Here is a 22,016-nt window from a genome sequence, read left to right as displayed (position 1 = left end):
CTCTCTAAACTCAATGTGTCTCTTTGAGTAATTGAAAACTTAGAATGTGTCTTGTAGAGTAAATTTTTCTTTGTTTTCTACTGAAGCTTAAACAGAAAATAGAGAACAGTTGCAAAAGAATAGTTTTAGGTTTTAACTTCTAAGCTTCACCAAAAGAATGATTTTAGGTTGAGTTTTTCTTGTCGCTATAATATTTTTGGTTGTCAGCTTTATTCTAATACACACTAGTTTTTTTTGTACTCTACACAAAACAAATACAATCTGAATCACATAATTAAATTTATCTTAACTACAACGTTAAATTTGAATGAAGATTATTTTGATTTAATAATTACTATTTTTTCGTCAGTATAAATATACTCTATTGAGATTCTGTTAATTAATTTAGAGATCCTGCTGCTATGATTGGTTTGACTGTAAAATTTTAGCTGTAAAATATCTTTTTTTTGTCTAACTGTAAAAGCTTAATGGTAGATAAAATTAATTGTAGCTGTAAAATTATTACTGTAATTTTTTTTGCAGAGATTTTAATGTAGTTAAATTTGTTGTAACAGTAAGTTGTAGATATTGTAAAATAAAATATATGATGTATGTATAAAAAAAATATTTTATCAGTTAAGATTCATTTATATTAATATTTGTTTATAAATTATCAAAGTTTATTGTTATTTAAAATGTGATATAACTAATATTTATATATGTTTTTAATTATGGTTATCTAATTTATTTAATCTTATAGATAACCTTTTCAGTTTACAGATTCCATCGTATATAAAAGAAAGATTTGGTTTGTTTTGCCTAAAATACATAAGAAAAAATTTGCTTTATTTTTTTGGTGGCGCTTTAGAAATATAGTCAAATAATTATTGGTAAAAAATAATAGAAATTTATTTAGACTTTAACTTTTAAAAATAAAGCTATATCATGTTTGGTAACTTTAGTTATTTAAAAATAAATAAAACTAAAAAAAAAAGAAGATAAATCCAATCAACCACCCCCTATGTGTCCATATGAACAAAGTAGGAAGGTTAAATCAGATGTAAGAATATATGTATTTTTTATTTTGAGTCCTTAGAACAAGAGTATTATAGGTTTATGTCATGTGTTGGTAGTTATCTTTTTTAGATTTAGTTTGTGAACCTTATCCTAATTTTGATTATTATTTTTGGGGGATAATGTTGTGCAAATGAGAACATTCTGATAGACATGTTAATTTGCTGTTTTTTTCTTCATTATGAGGTGATCATAGAATATTATTATGATATCATACCATATTTTTGGTCAACATTAAGATATTATACAATCTTTTTGATTTAACAACATGCATATTTTATAGATTTATGTCCTTAATCGAATATAAACAAAGTTAATCATATGATTCTTTCTATGTTTTATTTGTATATTCTATAAAAGTATTCATTGCAAACTTTATATAAACCTTGACATAGTTTCAGTAGTTTCATCTTTTTAACGCCATCCAAAACTAAAAGCACATTCATTTTTTCTCAATTTCACAACTTTACATCGACACAAAATTCAAAAAAATGAAGAATTTCACACTTTTTGTTGCTATAGTTTTCTTTTCAAGCTGTGTTACATCTCAATTCCTTGATCCAATAGATAACGAAGAGCTCCAATGGTCGGGTTACGCTAAGGCGCCCTCGGCTATCCACAAACACATCCCAGATCAGGAATTAAAGAAGTGCTTTTCCAGTTACAATAAGGTAACAAAATGTTTGATGAAGACTTTAACCAAAAAAGAAACCACTGATTCTGAATGCTGCACCACGGTCAAAGAGTTGAATGAAAGTTGTAAGCATACTGTTTACAAATCGTTCCGTAACCCTTTTGTTAACAGCTATGTTAAGAAACATTGCTCTAGCCATGATGCTACTGCTCCTAGTCCGGCTTAGATTTTTTTTGAAAATATCATAAACCAATCTTTTATATCGATCAAAAGAATTTACTATTACATTATGTAACTTTTTATTGTTTGCTTATTGTTGACATTATACATGATACAAGTTCAGTTATAACGACTGTTTTTAATCAGCAACTCTATTATAAGCCAAATATTATGCATTTACTAGACTCACTAATCCTATTTGTAAGATGACAAACTAATAACAGAAAGATAGAAACTTTATTCAAAATGTCATAATAATATCAAAATATATCTTAATCAAACGAAACTTTTAATTGTTCACTAAGAGCAAAGTAAAATCCTTCAAACTATCCGAACCAATGCAAAGTATCATGGCTAGTACGTATAAGACCATCACTAAGTTAAACTTACCTTTGGAGAAATTTGGCGTAAAAGTAGGTTGGTCAACACCAAGATAATTGATATGGAAGATGAGTTCTTCAGGCAAATCCTCTTTGTTTCTCCAGATAACCCAGCCAATCCCAGCGTACACAAGTCCATACTTATGAGTCACTGACCACTCACATTTATACTCTTCACCAATGGCAATCTAAAGTACCATTCCAATTCTGGATACAGAAATGTTGCTATGAATCCTTTTTTTTTGCCAAAAAATGTTGCTATGAATCCTCCACTCGCATCCACATGAATTGGTGTGTCCCATCTATCAAAAACGTACAAATATCAACGCAGTTATTAGTTGTTTTGATTAGTATAAACGTTTATTCTTACTCTATAGTACTACTAATCACCTATCATTACCTTCACAAGATCTCAAACTCCTCAAAAGAGAGACTATTTTTTCTTCACTTCAACTTTTCTTGAATATATGTCCAGACTGTTCCTGGTGTTATAATTGTGAGACTTCCCTGTGAAAAATCATGAAATAGTTATGTTTTGAATGTTAAAACGTGACTAACAATTGAGTGGCTTTAAAAAAAAATATTAAGTGATCATTGGTTGAACTCTAGATATAGAATTTTGTTGTAGGATTTAGTCTGTAGATTTGTTTATTGTAACTATATGTTTTCTGTATAAATACTACAACTTTTGAATCATTTTAATAGTTGTTTTAAGAAAAAAAAGATGGTGTAGTTTTGATTTTAGGATTCATTAAATTATTAAATACTGATTGAAGAAAACAAATACTATAAAAATGTTGTAGACTTTATCATAATGGGTAAAGAGCTTAAGATTATTAATTTACAGTTCATAAAATCAAAGAACTAAGTTAAACCCCAACCATAATAATTACATGTTTATTCTCAATAACACTACAAACGAGAACTGACATTATTAAAGAAACCATTGAAAAAATCAAGTTCCAACATTTGTTTGATTTCATGTGCGTTTAGGACAGATTCTTCTTCAGCTATGGTTTCCAACTTTGGTTTCTTAGATTTCGAATTCGAGATTCTATGCATAAACTCCGCCGCCGAAAACTGATCACCGATGCCTTCTAAACTCAGCTTAGATCCCGCCGAGATCATCTCGACGTCCTCCTCTTCCTCCGGTGAAATCCTTCCGCCGTTGTGGCAGTGTTTCACGGCCGTTCCGACACGGCGGCGCTGCTGTTTCTTGGTGGCTAGAAATAACCGAGCCATGTCCGAAGCGTTTGCTGATGACGTGGCACGCGTCATGGGGAAAGCGACGTACACATGTCGGCCTCTAGTTTCAAGATCATCGTCGGCGGCTAGCGGGTTAAGTTTCCGACCGATCTTTAACGTTTTGGCGTCGACGAGGAAGAAGCTAGGAATCTCCATCATAAGCTCCGCGGCTTTGGTCGGCGCGTGAATGTGACGCACTTCACCGTCAGGGAGAATCACTTTTGAAGATGATGAAGAAGAAGAAGACGTTGTGTTGCTTAGAGCGCAAGAAGCGTAGTTTCCCATTATGTGAAGATAAGATCTAAGAGAGGAAAAGGGTAAGTGTGTGTGTTAGGACAGGATCCAGGAAGACATAAGTGTGTGTATATATGTAGAAAAGAATGTTCGAGGAAGATATAGTTTAGTCTTATAGAGATATTATATTATAATGTTAGTTGCAAGGTGGAGATAGACAGTTGTGCATATACACGTTGACATTATATGGTTGAATGCGCGTATATTTCCACATTTTATTAGACTTCAAATGTATTGCCGTGTTATCACTAGTCTCTGGCCATCACTCTCTTTTTGAAAAAAAAAAAATTTCTTGTCACTTTACTCTACATGAAAGTTACAAGTTGTAAATGGCCGAACACGTTTTTTTTTAATTTACAATATTTTCCGGACAAATATTGTTTTTAATTTTGTCAAGAGAAGTTAGAAGTTAAGCAACTTTGGCTAATTCTTTTATATGTTCCAACTTTAACAGAAATCAGAAGAATAATAACCTACATAAATCTTAAAGCTAATTTGAAAGTTTCTCTTTTAGGCTTTTTTCCAATATTCTATGATGGTTTGTTTTCTACTGAAGCTTAAACAGAAAATAGAGAACAGTTGCAAAAGAATAGTTTTGGGTTTTAACTTCTAAGCTTCACAAAAAGAATGATTTTAGGTTGAGTTTTTCTTGTCGCTATAATATTTTTGGTTGTCAGCTTTATTCTAATACACACTAGTTTTTTTTACTCTACACAAAACAAATATAATCTGAATCACATCATTAAATTTATTTTAATTACAACGTTAAATTTGAACCGAAGATTATTTTGATAATAATTACTATTTTTTCGTCAGTATAAATATACTCTATTGAGATTCTATTAATTAAATTAGAGATCATGCTGATGATTGGTTTGACTGTAAAATTTTAGCTGTAAAAATATGTTTTTATCTAGCTGTAAAAGTTTAACGGTAGATAAAATTGATTGTAGCTGTAAAATTATTACTGTAATTTTTTTTTTGCAGAGAATTTTAATGTAGTTAAATTTGTTGTAACATTATAAGTTGTAGATATTGTAAAATAAAATATATGATGTATGTATAAATAATTATTTTATCAGTTATGATCATTTATATTAATATTTGTTTATAAATTATCAAAGTTTATTGTTATTTAAAATGTGATATAACTAATATTTATATATGTTTTTAATTATGATTATCTAATTTATTTAATATTATAGATAACCTTTTCAGTTTACATATTCCATCGTATATAAAAGAAAGATTGGTTTGTTTTGCCTAAAATACATAAAAAAAAATTGCTTTATTTTTTTGGTGGCTCTTTAGAAATATAGTCAAATAATTATTGGTAAAAATAATAGAAATTTATTTATACTTTAACTTTTAAAAATAAAGCTATATCATGTTTGGTAACTTTAGTTATTAAAAATAAATAAAACTAAAAAAGAAGATAAAATTCAATCAACCACCCCCTATGTGTCCATATGAACAAAGTAGGAAGGTTAAATCTGATGTAAGAATATATGTCTTTTTTTATTTTGAGTCCTTAGAACAAGAATATATTATAGGTTTATGTCATGGTGTTGGTAGTTATCTTTTTTAGATTTAGTTTGTGAACCTTATCCTAATTTTTGATTATTATTTTTGGGAGATAATGTTGTGCAAATGAGAACATTCTGATAGACGATGTTAATTTGCTGTTTTTTCTTCATTATGAGGTGATCATAGAATATTATTATGATATCATACCATATTTTTGGTCAACATTAAGATATTATACAATCTTTTTGGATTAACAACATGCATATTTTATAGATTTATGTCCTTAATAGAATATAAACAAATTTAATCATGATTCTTTCTATGTTTTATTTGTATATGCTATAAAAGTATTCATTGCAAACTTTTATATAAACCTTGACATAGTTTCAGTAGTTTCATCTTTAACGCCATCCAAAACTAAAAGCACATTCATTTTTTTCAATTTCACAACTTTACATCGACACAAATCCAAAAAAATGAAGAATTTCACACTTTTTGTTGCTATAGTTCTTTTTTCAAGCTGTGTCACATCTCAATTCCTTGACCCAATAGATAACGAAGAGCTCCAATGGTCGGGTTACGCTAAGGCACCTTCGGCTATCCACAAACACATCCCAGATCAGGAATTAAAGAAGTGTTTTTCCAGTTACAATAAGGTAACAAAATGTTTGATGAAGACGTTAACCAAAAAAGAAACCACTGGTTCTGAATGCTGCACCACGGTCAAAGAGTTGAATGAAAGTTGTAAGCATACCGTTTACAAATCGTTCCGTAACCCTTTTGTTAACAACTATGTTAAGAAACATTGCTCTAGTCATGATGCTACTGCTCCTAGTCCGGCTTAGATTTTATTTGAAAATAGCATAAATAAATCTTTTATATCGATCAAAAAAGTTTACTATTACATTATGTAACTTTTTATTGTTTGCTTATTGTTGACATTATAAATGATACAAGTTCAATTATAACGACTGTTTTTAATCAGCAACTCTATTAAGCCAAATATTATGCGTTTACTAGACTCATTAGTCCTATTTGTAATGGATGACAAACTAATAACAAAAAGATAGAAACTTTATTCAAAATGTCACAATAATATCAAAATATATCTTAATCAAACGAAACTTTAATTGTTCAACAACAGTAAAGTAAAAACCTTCAAATCTCCGAATTAATGCAAATGCATAATTGATAAAGCATACATCCCAAACATTTTCATTATATTACTCAGTTAACAGATCCTATTTGTTTACTACTGAAGCTTAAACATAAAGTAGAGAACAGTGTTACAAAAAAAAAACATAAAGTAGAGAACAGTGACTACAAGCTTTGAGTTGAATTTGCAAAAGAATAATTTTAAATCTTCAAAATAATGATTTTAGGTTTGGTTTTCTTTTTTTTTGTCGCTATAATATTTTTTGGTTGTCAGCTTTATTTCAACATATACTAATTTTTATTATTTTTGGTAGAATTTAGTTATTTTTATACAAAAATATAATCTGAATCATTTAACATAAGATTATTTTGAATTAATGATAACTATTTAACAAAATAAAAAGAAGAAGATTATTTTGCATTAATGATAACTCTGGCTTTTTAGGGGTTTATGTCATGTGTTTATAGTTATCTTTTTAGATTTAATTTGGGAACCTTCTCCAAATTTTTTGATATTTTTAATTTGAGATAATAATGTGCAAATGAGGACATTCTAATAGAAAAATATTTGTTTTGCAACTCGATCAACTTTTTACGTTTGATTCCTGAATGTTTTGAACGTATGTATGTAAACGTGAGGACAATTTAGATTGTTGTTTGTTAATTGTTCCATACGTTACTGTTTTTAAAGCTCTTACATGTTTTCTTTATTAGATTATTTGAGTCGAAGTCTATGACCAAAAAAAAAATTTGTTTGAGTCGAAGTTTATTTGATTCCACTATCTAATGTACATGTTTTTAAATTGTATTTGACCCCTGGGCGTATGGAGTCAGCATTTTCGATAGTTGATTCATGCAGATAGATTGTAGGATTAGGCCAATAACGAAAATCCTGAGGGTTTAAGCTGTTCATAAAAAAAGTCTGGGTAAAATATGATAAATTCAAAATTTAAGGATAAAACAAAAGAATCTGGCTGGGGGGAAAAGATAAAGGAATTGAAGTTTATTGTCGATTGTAGAAAAAAAAAGTGGATAGTAGAATTCAGGCTACATACTACCAAAATGCTGAGGGTTTAAAAGCATCATAACAAAAATCTTCTGTAAAATATAATAAAGTTAAAAAGCTCGAGGATGAAAAATATGGGGTATAAATATATGAAGTTTCCGAAAGGAAAGGAAAAAAAAAAGGTAAGACCTATCAGACAGCCGTGCGACCACCCTAGCAAGGTCGAGACCAAACTAGGTAGCGATCCTCTACAGCGCAGGGACTCCGAAGAGACTCGTAAGCCGTTAATCACACTTAAATCGCACGGCCATTATTCATCATCAGGTTTTTAAAGACCTGTCTCTTTAGAGATCAAAGACACAGACGTACTTCCCTATAGAACAGATCCTGTTCAAGTAAGGTCGTGACCAATGCTGCTTTCTATCCATATATAAACAACTCGTCTCTTCTCCGCTTTACCGATGTGGGACTCTTCTTTCACCACTTATTCAGCCTCTCTTATGACACGTGTTATTTATTAAACCAAAATCAAAATAAAAAATACACTTTTCCGGTTTAATTCGAACAATGTAAAAAAACCAAAAATTGAAGCTATTTATACATAGCGCATGTTAGCGGCACTTCAATGGACTCTCTGAAGAAACACAGAGAAACGACAGTATGAGACCAGGTCTTGTCTTGAATCCTCTTCCTCGTTAAAGTCTTCTACTTTCGATTACGTACTTAAGATTGATGTCTGAATAACACCATATATGGCTTGTTTTGGTCACAACGTTTCATCTCTCCCTCTTTGGCATTCGTTCTGGTGATGTTTTTCTTATTCGCATGTAAATTCTCATACTCGCATCAAATTTGGCATTGACCCATCCGAAAGGTTTGTTACACACTGATCCTCTTCTTTTTTATCTTATGTGGAAGCGGCCCTGAACGGAAGCTGAGGAAGCTTGAGCTTCCGGCCTTCGTTTTTAAAGTCATTTTTCGGCCATTTATTTTCAGTGATTCTTAGGTAGCCTAGTGGTAAATGTAGTTTTCTGGAACGGAAGGTGACGAGTTTGATCTACCGCATTGCCTTTTTTCTTTCACACATATACATCTTAATATATACTATTACTTATGAACAATAGATTGATTAATTTTCTACTTAGTGAATAGGCCTTATTTTTCCTACTAGCTTCCGGTCTATATATTTTCAAGGCCGGCACTGTGTGGAATCAGAAACTTGTAACGTTGGATTTTCAGAGCGAGGAGACTTTAAAGATGGCATTGGTCACGGGGCATGGCTTGGATCACCGATCACGTGAAGGAATATTCAACATGTTTTAAGATACTCACTGTTTAACAAGAGGTTTCAAGATGATGGAACCTGTTGCAAGAGGTTCATATTAGCATAGCAGCAACCGTGATCTTAAGGATAGAAAGTTCCTTTTTAGCCTTGTAAAAGTAGTAATAGTAGAATATGTTGCTTTGAAATTGTAGAAAGTATCTTCGCAGTGTAGAAACTCCAGATATAGTGAAGCCTTCTCATCCATAAACCTGTCAGAGAGATTCTAATCACCCATCATTACCTTCACAAGATCTCAAACTCCTCGAAAGAGAGACTATTTTTTCTTTTCAACTTTTCTTGAATATATGTCCAGACTGTTCCTGGTGTTATAATTGTGAGACTTCCCTGTGAAAAATCATGAATGGATTATGTTTTCAATGTTAAAACGTGACTAATAATTGAGTGGCTTAAGAAAATAAAAAGATTAAGTGATCATTGGTTGAACTCTAGATATATATAGAATTTTGTTGTAGGATTTAGTCTGTAGATTTGTTTATTGTAACTGTATGTTTTTGTCTGTATAAATACTACAACTTTTGAATCATTTTAATAGTTTAAAAAAAAAAAGATGGTGTAGTTTTGATTTTAGGATTCATTAAATTATTAAATACTGATTGAAGAAAACAAATACTATAAAAATGTTGTAGACTTTATCATAATGGGTAAAGAGCTTAAGATTATTAATTTACAGTTCATAAAATCAAAGAACTAAGTTAAACCCCAACCATAATAATTACATGTTTATTCTCAATAACACTACAAACGAGAACTGACATTATTAAAGAAACCATTGAAAAAATCAAGTTCCAACATTTGTTTGATTTCATGTGCGTTTAGGACAGATTCTTCTTCAGCTATGGTTTCCAACTTTGGTTTCTTAGATTTCGAATTCGAGATTCTATGCATAAACTCCGCCGCCGAAAACTGATCACCGATGCCTTCTAAACTCAGCTTAGATCCCGCCGAGATCATCTCGACGTCCTCCTCTTCCTCCGGTGAAATCCTTCCGCCGTTGTGGCAGTGTTTCACGGCCGTTCCGACACGGCGGCGCTGCTGTTTCTTGGTGGCTAGAAATAACCGAGCCATGTCCGAAGCGTTTGCTGATGACGTGGCACGCGTCATGGGGAAAGCGACGTACACATGTCGGCCTCTAGTTTCAAGATCATCGTCGGCGGCTAGCGGGTTAAGTTTCCGACCGATCTTTAACGTTTTGGCGTCGACGAGGAAGAAGCTAGGAATCTCCATCATAAGCTCCGCGGCTTTGGTCGGCGCGTGAATGTGACGCACTTCACCGTCAGGGAGAATCACTTTTGAAGATGATGAAGAAGAAGAAGACGTTGTGTTGCTTAGAGCGCAAGAAGCGTAGTTTCCCATTATGTGAAGATAAGATCTAAGAGAGGAAAAGGGTAAGTGTGTGTGTTAGGACATGATCCAGGAACATAAGTGTGTGTATATATAGAGAAAAGAATGTTCGAGGAAGATATAGTTTACAGTCTTATAGAAATATTATATTATAATGTTATTTGCAAGGTGGAGATAGACAGTTGTGCATATACACGTTGACATTATATGGTTGAATGCGCGTATATTTCCACTTTTTTGTTTTATAATTCAAATGTTTTGCCGTGTATTCACTAGTCTCTGGCCATCACTTTTTTTTTTTTTTACTTTAAAAATGGTTAAACCCGGATCAATGATGACACAAGCCTAATCCCCGGGTGGAGGTACAGCCCACGGATAGACCCTCTCCTGGGCATTCAAACCATCACTCTTTTTTAAAAAAAAAATCTCGTCACTTTAACTTACTCTACATGAAGTTACAACTTGTAAATGGCCGAACACGTTTTTAAATTTATTATATTTTCCGGACAACGTTATTTTTAATTTTGTCAAGTTAGAAGTCATGCAACATTGGTTAGTTCTTTTATATGTTTTAACTTTAACAGATATCAGAAGAATAATAAGCCTGCTATGGAAGCTCGCTTCTCAAGCAGTTGTTTTCCACATCTGGAAACAGAGAAATAACCTTGTTTACAACAACATTTCTCTGTCTCCTGCTCATGTATTTAAGGCCCTTGACAGGGAGGTTCGCAACATCATCTCTACTCAAAGGTCTTACAAGCTATTCAACTCGCTTATGGTTCTCTGGTTCCAATAGGCGCTAAAGTTACCCTTTCCTAAGGATGTTCATGATCCATTTTGTTTTTTCTTTATTTTTGCCAAGATGTATCAAAATCTTTGACTTTGCTTTTGCAAATTCTCTCTTCTTAATGATATTTACAGTTTAGAAAAAAAAAAAGAAGAATAATAAGCTACATAAATCTAAAAGCTAATTTGAAAGTTTGTCTTTTTGGCCCTTTCCAATAGACAGGCTATTCAATGATGGTTTGTTTTATACTAAAGCTTAATTAACAGAAAATATAGAACAGTGACTACAAGCTTTTTTTTGTTGAACTTGCAAGTTGCAAAAGAATAGTTTAAAATTTTAAGCTTCAAAACAGAATGATTTTAGGTTGAGTTTTTTTTTTGTTGCTATAATATTTCTGGTTGCCAGCTTTATTTCAATACATACTAGTTTTATTCTTTACAAAACAACTATAATCTGAATCACATGTTAATTTTGGACAGACGATTATTTTGAATTAACAATGACTGTTTTTCTTTGGTCTTCAACATAAACAGTTTCGTTTGAGATTCTGTTAACCAAATATGTCCATATGGATAAAGTAGGAAAGTTGACTTAGAGTAGGCCACATGCAAGAGTATGTGCTTTAGTATTCTGAGTCCTGAGAACATTATGTCATGTATTTGTAGTTATCTTTTTAGATTTAATTTGTGAACCTATCCTAATTTTGATTATTTTTGGGATAATGTTGTGCAAATGAGAATATTCTGATGGGCAATATTAATTTACTATTTTTCCTCTCTATTAAGTGATTATCTATATTATTATTTAAGAAGTGAATTTATTTATTTGTCATATTTTGATTATTTTCTATGGTTTTATATTATTATTCTTATTTATTGTATATTCCATAATTTTTAGTTGAGTCATTAATTAAATGTGAGTCATTCCTTGATTTTGAGATGACACACTAGTCTAATTAATCTATACTATTATTTGAGAAATAAATTTGCTTACTTGTCATGTACTCTATGATTTTAGATTATTATTCTTATTTATCGTATTTTCATAACTTTTAGTTGAATCATTAGCTTAAATGCTTGTCGTTTTCACCTTGATTTTGAGATAAGCCACTAGTCTAATTAATTTAAAATCTTATATACATATATATGAATAATGATATTTGTAATGGCTCTGGTATCCGGATGCCCTCGAAAGAGACCCAACTGTCGTCTAATGGTCGTCTATCGGAATTAAACCGGAATTCTGCTGAAGTCATCCAGGAGGCTGCCTTTTTCACTCAATTTTCACTCCATTTTATGGATCATGATATTTAGGATATTAATTAATTTATAAATAGATATTAACAAATTCTATCAATAATATCATAACTTTTTTGTCAGCCAATAATATCATAACTAGGTTTATCTTACATAGTTCATAATTTTAATGGTTAAGATGACCCAAAAACAAAAACAAAAAGATGACAATTTTCCTTATTAAAAATATTGATCGAAATACAGATTAATATAAGACTGAAATTAAAACATCACTGGAAATATATGTCATAAAATCTAAAATTTAAGTTTATGCTTAATATTTAATATATATTTAATATTAAACAATAATATTTTAACCAAAAAAATAATTTATATTTATACATGACGAACATTGAATTATTTTTAATCTTCAAAATCAAAAGTACTAATGAAAAAATGAAAATTAATTTAAAATATTTAAAAATATTGAAGCAAGAACACTAGGATAAAACATTACAAAACATAAAAATAAATTGAGAAATAATCTAAGAAAATAAAAATAATAATAATCTAAGAGAATACAATGATAATGTTTGTAATTTATTATTTTTGTTTTTTGTATCATGGTTTTCAAAATTTAAATTATTGATGATATAAGAGGTTTATTGGTTATTGTTAATTTGCTGATGTTTTATTATTTATGAATGCTTACAATGCTTTTGGTGTCACTAGAATTCTTTTCAATCACAAATATGATAAGTGTTTTAATTTCAAGTTCAAGTTTAATTTGATTACTACTGTAGAAGAGGTTTATATCCAAAATTTACATCTCATAAATAAAAATATCAAATAAAGAAAAAAAATATTAATACATTTATGCCAATATCAATATTGAAGTAGTAATTTATATTATTTTTATAAAATTTGTTTCACATTTAATAATTTAAAATTATAAAGAAAGTAAATATTAAAATTAAAATTTTGTTTAATATATATATATATGTCTGCACAAACATTATCTAGTATAATATTATTATGATATTATACCATATTTTGGTCAACATTAAGATAGTATGCAATCTTTTTGGGTTAACAACATGCAAATTTTATAGATTTATGTCCTTAATCGAATATAAACAAAAATCTTACATAACTAGTCATGATTCTTTCTATGTTTTGTTTGTACATGCTATAAAAATATTTAATGTAAACTTCTATATAAACCCTGACATAGTTTTATTTTAAAGCCATCCAAAACAAAAGCATATTCAGTTTTTCTCAATTTCACATCAACAAATAATCAAAAGAAAATGAAGCATCTCACAATTTTTGTTGCTATAGTTCTCTTTTCAAGCTGTGTCACATCTCAATTCCTTGACCCAACAGATGGCGAGGAGTTCCAATGGTCGGGTTATGCTCAGGCGCCCTCGCCTGTCCACAAACACAGCCCAAATCAGGAATTAAAGGAATGCTTTTCCAGTTACAAGATGGTAACAAATTGTTTGATGAAGACATTAGATGAAAAAACAACCGTTGGTTCTGAATGTTGCACCATGATCAAGAAGTTGAAGGAAAATTGTAAGCATACGGTTTTCAAATCGTTCCGTAATCCTTTCGTTACCAACTATGTTAAGAAACATTGCTCTAGTCATGATGCTACTGCTCCTAGTCCGGCTTAGAGTTTATTTAAAAATATCATAAATAAATTTTTTGTATCGATCAAAAATTTTACTACTACATTGTAACTTTTTTATTGTTCGCTTATTGTTGACATTATAAATGATACAAATTTAATTATAATAAGACTGTTTTTATTTGAAGATAATCAGCAACTCTATTATAAGCCAAATATTATGCATTTACTAGACTCGTTGATCCTATTTGTAATGAATGATAAACTAATAACAAAAACACATAAACTTTATGCAAAATGTCCCAATAATATCAAAAGATATTCAAGTTCTAATCAAACGAAACTTTAATTGTTCGACAACAAAGTAAAAACCTTCAAATCTCTGAATGAATGCAATGCATTATTGATAAAGCAGTCCAAACATTTTCATATTATATATTACTCAGTTAACAGATACCATATGTCTTCTTCCTGTCGTAAACAAACTTCTTCCAGCCATTGATGATCTCTCTCTTCTTCTCCATATCGATTTTCTTCACCGTCACAATCAAGTTATCGCCGTCAGCTTTACTCTTTGCCTCTCCTAGCGAAATTTTGTGGATTACTCGTGAAGGAAGCCTATCGAGCTCACGCATTACTTTCTCAATATCGATCACAAGTCTCTCTGCGAGTGTTCCTGAAAAATCTTCTCTGATGACCACTCGAAGAACTGTTATGTGTTATGTGTTAGGAGGCCTTGTATATTAATAGCATACACAAATCTAGTTACTTATTTTTATGAATCTTTGAACTATCATTAATGTCTAATTTAGTTAGTCAAAAGAAAAGGTCTAATTTATGTATTTACTCTCAAGTGCATGAATCATATATCACAATGAAACCTTTCGAAATGAGAAAGAGTAGGAGACATTAGAGCATCTCCATTGCTAAAGTTATCAAGATATAATTACCAAAACTAATAAAATTTTAGTTCCTTTATATAATTATTTTTAAAAATAATTATTTATCAGATGACGTTTTTCTTTAGAATATTATATACAGTTTCTATGGTTTCTCAAATAAAAACTAACCGGTGAAGCATGTCCGAGACTTCGAAGACCAAGAATGGCTGCAACACATATAGTGTTCTCATCTACCATCTCAACAGTTTGCTCCGGGTCCATCACATAATATCTTTCGCTTAGTTTCACTTCCTTAAGCTCAACCTCAAAATACCAAGCGAATTTCTCCCAACACACCGAACATATTGATACGTCATTGTAAGAAATTAGTCAAAGACACAAATTCAGTTAGGATTACTAAACTTGAATAATCGTGAATTACTTGAACACTAGCTCCGGTGACAATGTTGGGTTTATCGAAGGGTTTGCCTTTGGCTTTACGCTTGTTTCTGCCATTTTCGCTTAAAGGCCAAACCGGCCAACATTATGGCTTCAGATAATCCAACGGTCCTTACTCCGAAGTCTGTCTCCGTCTCTCCTAACGGTGCATTGAATAGATGGAAACGAATAGATGTGCAATCATGTTCACGCATCGGTTCAGTTTTCAAAATATTAAAACAATAATGATTAGTTAGTGAAAAGCAGCGTGGCTTATGACTTATTGACACCGAGATTGATGCTTAACTATAATATTCCCGGCGAGTATCACAGATCTTTAATGTAAAGTTAAAACAATACACACTCAAAGGGTAAGTGTATATATATACACGAGAATGTTCGAGGAAGATATAGTTACAGTACTCTTATAGATTATTATTTAGAATATTATTTTATAATGTTTTTGCAAGATGGAGATCAATACTTGTGCATATATCATGTTTGACATTATATCCTTTTTCAAAAAAAAAAAAGACATTATATGGTTTAATGCACGTATTTCCATTATATATATTATAATTGGGTCCCGTTATAACTCAAATGTATTTGCCGTGTTTTCACTAGTATATGGCCATCACATGTTTTTTTATTGCCACTTTACTCGACATTCGACATGAAAGTTATAAGTTGTAAATGGCCGAACAAAGTTTTTCTAATTTAACCATATAATGTCAACATTGTTTTTAATTTTGTCAAGAGAAGTTAGAAGTTATGCAACTTGGTAAATTTTGATATGTTTTAACATTAACAGAAATCAGAAGCATAATAAGCTACATCAAAAATTTAAAAGCTAATTTGAAAGTTTTTTCTTTTTGGCTTTTTCAGTTGACTGATGGTTTGTTTTCTACTGAAGCTTAATTAAATAAGTAGAAATTAGAATTAGGATAAAGATCTAAATCAGTGATTTTGCCTATTTTCATATTCTTTATAATTTTAAATAATTTTGCTTATTTGTTATATTCTTATAGTTTTGATTGAGGAGTCATCAATTGAAATTTATCCTACTATTTAATTAAATAAATATGTATAATTAAAAATTAGGATAGAAATCTAAATATTTTGTTTGACCCAATTTTTAAAATCATTGTACTATATGATATGTTTGATGAATGTGTTAAGATTATTAATATAATTTAGCAATAATTAAGGGGAATTTTCAAAAATACCACTTTGAAGGTACCATTATTCATCTTTACCACTACTAAGTACACATTTTCAAAAATACCTTATTTATTAAAATGTTAAAGACTCTTATATCTTTGTTTTTATATGTTTTTCAAAATTTTAATCCAAAATTCTAAATCCTAAACCCCCAATTCTAAACCCTAAACCCTAAATCTTCAACTCTAAACCCTAAACCCTAAACTATATACCCTAAATTCAATATCCTAAACCCTAAACCCTGAAACCTCAACTACAAACCTTAAATCCTCAACTCTAAACCCTAAAATTTATACCCTAAACCCTAAAACATCAAATCTAAACCCTAAAACATAAAATCTAAACCCTAAATCCTAAACGTTCAAATCTAAACCCTTCATTAAAAGTAGTGGTAAAAGTGGTTAGTGTAAACATGAAAAGTGGTACTATGAAAATGGTATTTTTGGCAATTTCTCATAATTAATGTTATTCTTACATTATTAACCAATCAAAAATTATCTATCCCTTTTTATCAACAATTTTAATTTATCAAAATTTTATAAATTTCAAATATATACAACACTAACTTACCACAAATAATATTTAAAACCTTTTTTTTAAAATAAAAAACAAATAATATTTAAATAATATAATCCTAGAGTATCATGGGAAGTGAGCTAGTAGAATATTATATGATATTATACCATACTTTTGGCCAACAATAGTTAAGATATTATACAATCTTTTTGGTTTAACAACATGCAGATTTTATAGATTTATGTACTTAATCGAATATCAACAATTTTAGTAATGATTCTTTCTATATTTTGTTTGTATATGCTATAAAAGTATTCATTGTAAAATTCTATATAAACCCTGGGATAGTTTCATTTTAAAGCCATCCAAACTAAAAACAATATTCATTTTTTTTCAATTCACATCGACGAATATTACAAAGAAAATGAAAATCTCACAGTTTTTGTTACTATAGTTTTCTTTTTAAGCTGTGTCACATCTCAATTCATTGATCCAACAGATAACGAAGAGCTCAAGTGGTCGGGTTACGCTAAAACGCCCTCGACTATCCACAAACACAAACCCAAATTGGAAATTAAAGGAGTGCTTTTCCAGTTACAAGATGGTAACAAATGTTTGATGAAGACAACCAAAAAACCAACCGTTGGTTCTGAATGTTGCGCTACGATCAAGGGAATGAATGAAAATTGTAAGCATTACAGTTTTCAGATCGTTCCGTAACCCTTTCATTAACAACTATGTCAAGAAACATTGCAGCCACGATGCTACTGCTCCTACTCCGGCTTATAGTTTATTTGAAAATATCATAAATAAATCTCTTGCATCGATCAAAAGAGTTTACTACTATATTGTGTAACTTTTTATTGTTTGCTTATTGTTGACACTGTAAAATTATACAAATTCAATTCTAATAAGACTGTTTTTAAGACAATCAGCAACTCTATTATAAGCCAAATATTATGTATTTCCTAGACTCACTAATCCCTATTTGTAATGGATGACAAACTAATAACAAAAACACAGAAACTTTATTCAAAATGTCGCAATAATATCAAAAGATATTTTAATCAAACGAAATTTTAAATTTCAACAACACCAAAGGAAAAACCTTCAAATCTTTTGAATTAATGAAATGCATTATTGATAAGCATGCAGTCCAAATATTTTAATTATATTATTTAGTTAACAGATACCATTTGTTTTCTACTGAAGCTTACATAAAGTAGGAATAGTGACTACAAGCTTTGAGTTGAACTTGCAAAAGAATAATTTTAAATATTCGAAAATAATGATTTTAGGTTTAGTCTTCTTTTTTTGTCACTATAACATTTTTTTGGTTGTCAGAATTATTTCAATACATACTATTTTTTATTATTTTTGGTAAAAATTTAGTTTTTGGTAAATTTAGAGAAAACAAAACCCAAATATTATTTAGTTTTTGGTAAATAAAAAATTATCTATCCTTTTTATCAACAATTTTAATTTATCAAAAGTTTTATAATTTTCAAATATTATACAACACTAACTTACCACATATAATATTTTAAAACCTAAAAAAAAACAAAAAAACAAATAATATTTAAATAATATAATCCTAGAGTATCATGGGAAGTGAGCTAGTAGAATATTATTATGATATTATACCATACTTTTGGCCAACATTAATTAAGATATTATACAATCTTTTTGGTTTAACAACATGCAGATTTTGTAAATTCATGTACTTAATCGAATATCAACAATTTTAGTAATGATTCTTTCTATATTTTATTTGTATATGTTATAAAATTATTCATTTGTAAACTTCTATATAAACCCTGGGATAGTTTCATTTTAAAGCCATCCAAAAACTAAAACAATATTCATTTTTTTTTTTCAATTCACATCAACAAAGGACCCAAAAGAAAATGAAAAATCTCACAGTTTTTGTTGCTATAGTTTTCTTTTCAAGCTGTGTCACATCTCAATTCCTAGACCCAACAGATGACGAAGAGCTAAAATGGTCGGGATACGCTAAAGCGCCCTCGGCTATCCACAAACACAACCCAAATTGGAAATTAAAGGAGTGCTTTTCCAGTTGCAAGAGGGTAACAAAATGTTTGATGAAGACGTTAACCAAAACACCAACCGTTGGTTCTGAATGTTGCGCCACGATCAAGGAGTTGAATGAAAATTGTAAGCATACAGTTTTCAGATCGTTCCGTAACCCTTTCGTTAACAACTATGTTAAGAAACATTGCAGCCACGATGCTACTGCTCCTTTTCAGGCTTAGAGTTTATTTGAGAAATATCATAAATAAATCTCTTGTATCGATCAAAAGAGTTTACTACTATATTGTGTAACTTTTTATTGTTTGCTTATTGTTGACACTGTAAATTATACAAATTCAATAATAATAAGACTGTTTTTTATTTGAAGACAATCAGCAACTCTATTATAAGCCAAATTTTATGTATTTACTAGACTCACTAGTCCTATTCATAATGGATGACAAACTAATAACAAAACACACATAAAATTTATTCAAAATATCGCAATAGTATCAAAATATATTTTAATCAAATGAAATTTTAATTTTTCAACAACACCAAAGTAAAAACCTTCAAATCTTTGAATTAATGAAATGCATTATTGATAAAGCATGCAGTCGAAAAATTTTCATTATATTATTCAGTTAACAGATACCATTTGTTTTCTATTGAAGCTTAAACATAAAATAGAGAATAGTGACTCAAGCTTTGAGTAGAACTTGCAAAAGAATAATTTTAAATCTTCGAAAATAATGATTTTAGGTTTAGTTTTCTTTTTTTTTGTCAATAATATTTCTGGTTGTCAGACTTATTTCAACACATACTATTTTTTATTACTTCTGGTAAAATTTAGTTTTTGGTAAAATTTAGTTTTTTGGTAAAATTTAGAGAAACAAAACCCAGATATTGTTTAGGTTTTGGTAAATCAAAAATTATCTATCCTTTTTATCAACAATTCTAATTTATCAAAAGTTTTATAAAATTTCAAATATATACAACATTTACTTACCACAAATAATATTTAAAACCTTTTTACAAAATAAAAAACAAATAATATTTAAATAATACAATCCCAGAGTATCATGGGAAGTGAGCTAGTAGAATATTGTTATGATATTATACCATACTTTTGGCCAACATTAACTAAGATATTATACAATCTTTTTGGATTAACAACATGCAGATTTTATAGATTTATATACTTAATCGATTATCAACAATTTTAGTAATGATTCTTTCTATATTTTGTTTGTATATGCTATAAAGTGTTCATTGTAAACTTCTATATAAACTCTCGGTAGTTTCATTTTAAAGCCATCCAAAACTAAAACAATATTCATTTTTTTTTTCAATTCACATCGATCCAAAGAAAATTAAAAATCTCACAGTTTTGTTGCTATAGTTTTCTTTTCAAGCTGTGTCACATCTCAATTTCTTGACCCAAAAAATGAAGAAGAACTCAAATGGTCGAGTTACACTAAAGCAGAGCTCAAATGGTCGAGTTACGCTAAAGCACCCTCGGCTATCCACATACACAACCCAAATTAGAAATTAAAGGAGTGCTTTTCCATTTACAAGATAATAACAAAATGTTTGATGAAGATGTTAACCAAAAACCAACCGTTGGTTCTGAATGTTGCGCCACAATCAAGGAGTTGAATGAAAATTGTAAACATACAGTTTTCCGATCGGTCCGTAACCCCTTTCGTTATTAACTATGTTAAGAAACATTGCAGCCACGACGCTACTGCTCCTACTCCGGCTTAGAGTTTATTTGAGAAATATCATAAATAAATCTCTTGTATCGATCAAAAGAGTTTACTACTATATTGTGTAACTTTTTATTGTTTGCTTATTGTTGACGCTATCAATTATACAAATTCGATAATAATAAGACTGTTTTTATTTGAAGACAATCAGCAACTCTATTATAAGCCAAATATTATGTATTTACTAGACTCACTAATCCTATTCGTAATGGAGGACAAACTAATAACAAAAACACATGAACTTTATTCAAAATGTCGCAATAATATCAAAAGATATTTTAATCAAACGAAATTTTAATTTTTCAACAACACCAAAGTAAAAAACCTTCAAATCTTTGAATTAATGAAATGCATTATTGATAAAGCATGTAGTCCAAACATTTTCATTATATTATTCTGTTAACAGATACCATTTGTTTTCTACTGAAGCTTAAACATAAAGTAGAGAATAGTGACTACAAGCTTTGAGTTGAACTTGTAAAAGAATAATTTTAAATCTTCGAAAAATAATGATTTTAGGTTTAGTTTTCGTTTTTTTTGTCGCTATAATATCTTTGGTTGTCAGCTTTATTTCAATACATACTATTTTTTATTATTTTTGGTAAATTTAGTTTTTCTATACGAAACAAATATAATCAGAATCATTTATCAGAAGATTATTTTGAATTATGATAACTATTTAACAGAAAAGCAGAACATTATTTTGCATTAATGATAACTCTGGCTTTTTTAGGGGTTTATGTCATGAGTTTATAGTTATCTTTTTAGACTTAATTTGTGAGCCTTATCCTAATTTTTGATATTTTTAATTTGGGATAATATTGTGAAAATGAGAATATCCTGATAGGCGATGTTAATTTGCTGTTTTCCTCATTATACGGTGACCATTTTATATCAATAAAAATATTTTTGTTTATTTGTCATACCCTCTATTGTTTTAAATAATTTTCTTATTTGTCGAATTCTTATGATTTTAATTGAGGGATCATCAATTCAAATTTATCATATTATTTTAACTTAATTAGATAAGTAGAAATTAGAATTGGGATAGAAATTTAAATCAGTGATTTTGCCTATTTATCATATTCTTTATTAAATTTAAAATTTTTTTATTTTTATATTCTTATGGTTTTGATTGAGGAGTCATCAATTGAAATTTATCATATTATTTAGTTAAATAAATAAGTATAATTAAATATTAGGATAGAAATCTAAATACTTTGCTTGACCCAGTCTTTAAATTATTTTTGTTATATGATATGTTTGATGAATATGTAAAAAAAATTAATATAATTTAGTAAAAATT

General features: G+C 29.5%; 2 protein-coding genes, 1 non-coding gene and 1 pseudogene across 3 annotated transcripts; all 4 read right to left on the bottom strand.

The window, feature by feature from the left end:
- Positions 1 to 2,364: 2,364 nt before the first annotated feature.
- LOC130501863 (glutamate decarboxylase 1-like) lies at positions 2,365 to 15,388 on the bottom strand (annotated as a pseudogene).
- LOC130501860 (uncharacterized) lies at positions 3,071 to 3,895 on the bottom strand. The gene has a single exon (XM_056996683.1). The coding sequence runs from the start codon at positions 3,814 to 3,816 to the stop codon at positions 3,199 to 3,201; it is 618 nt and encodes a 205-aa protein (XP_056852663.1). The 5' UTR covers positions 3,817 to 3,895; the 3' UTR covers positions 3,071 to 3,198.
- LOC130501864 (small nucleolar RNA U3) lies at positions 7,700 to 7,918 on the bottom strand. Its single transcript, XR_008939925.1, has one exon. It is a non-coding gene; the product is annotated as a small nucleolar RNA U3 (small nucleolar RNA).
- LOC130501861 (uncharacterized) lies at positions 9,466 to 10,282 on the bottom strand. The gene has a single exon (XM_056996684.1). It carries the CDS (start codon positions 10,209 to 10,211, stop codon positions 9,594 to 9,596), a length of 618 nt encoding a protein of 205 aa, XP_056852664.1. The 5' UTR covers positions 10,212 to 10,282; the 3' UTR covers positions 9,466 to 9,593.
- Positions 15,389 to 22,016: the final 6,628 nt, after the last annotated feature.

Source organism: Raphanus sativus, unplaced genomic scaffold (assembly GCF_000801105.2).
Source record: "Raphanus sativus cultivar WK10039 unplaced genomic scaffold, ASM80110v3 Scaffold0313, whole genome shotgun sequence".
NCBI lineage: Eukaryota > Viridiplantae > Streptophyta > Magnoliopsida > Brassicales > Brassicaceae > Raphanus > Raphanus sativus.
This window is presented reverse-complemented; position numbering and strand designations above follow the sequence as displayed.

Excerpts from the sequence above, each read along its gene's own strand:
- LOC130501860 (XM_056996683.1), bottom strand. The coding sequence starts at position 3,816 with ATGGGAAACTACGCTTCTTGCGCTCTAAGCAACACAACGTCTTCTTCT.
- LOC130501861 (XM_056996684.1), bottom strand. The coding sequence starts at position 10,211 with ATGGGAAACTACGCTTCTTGCGCTCTAAGCAACACAACGTCTTCTTCT.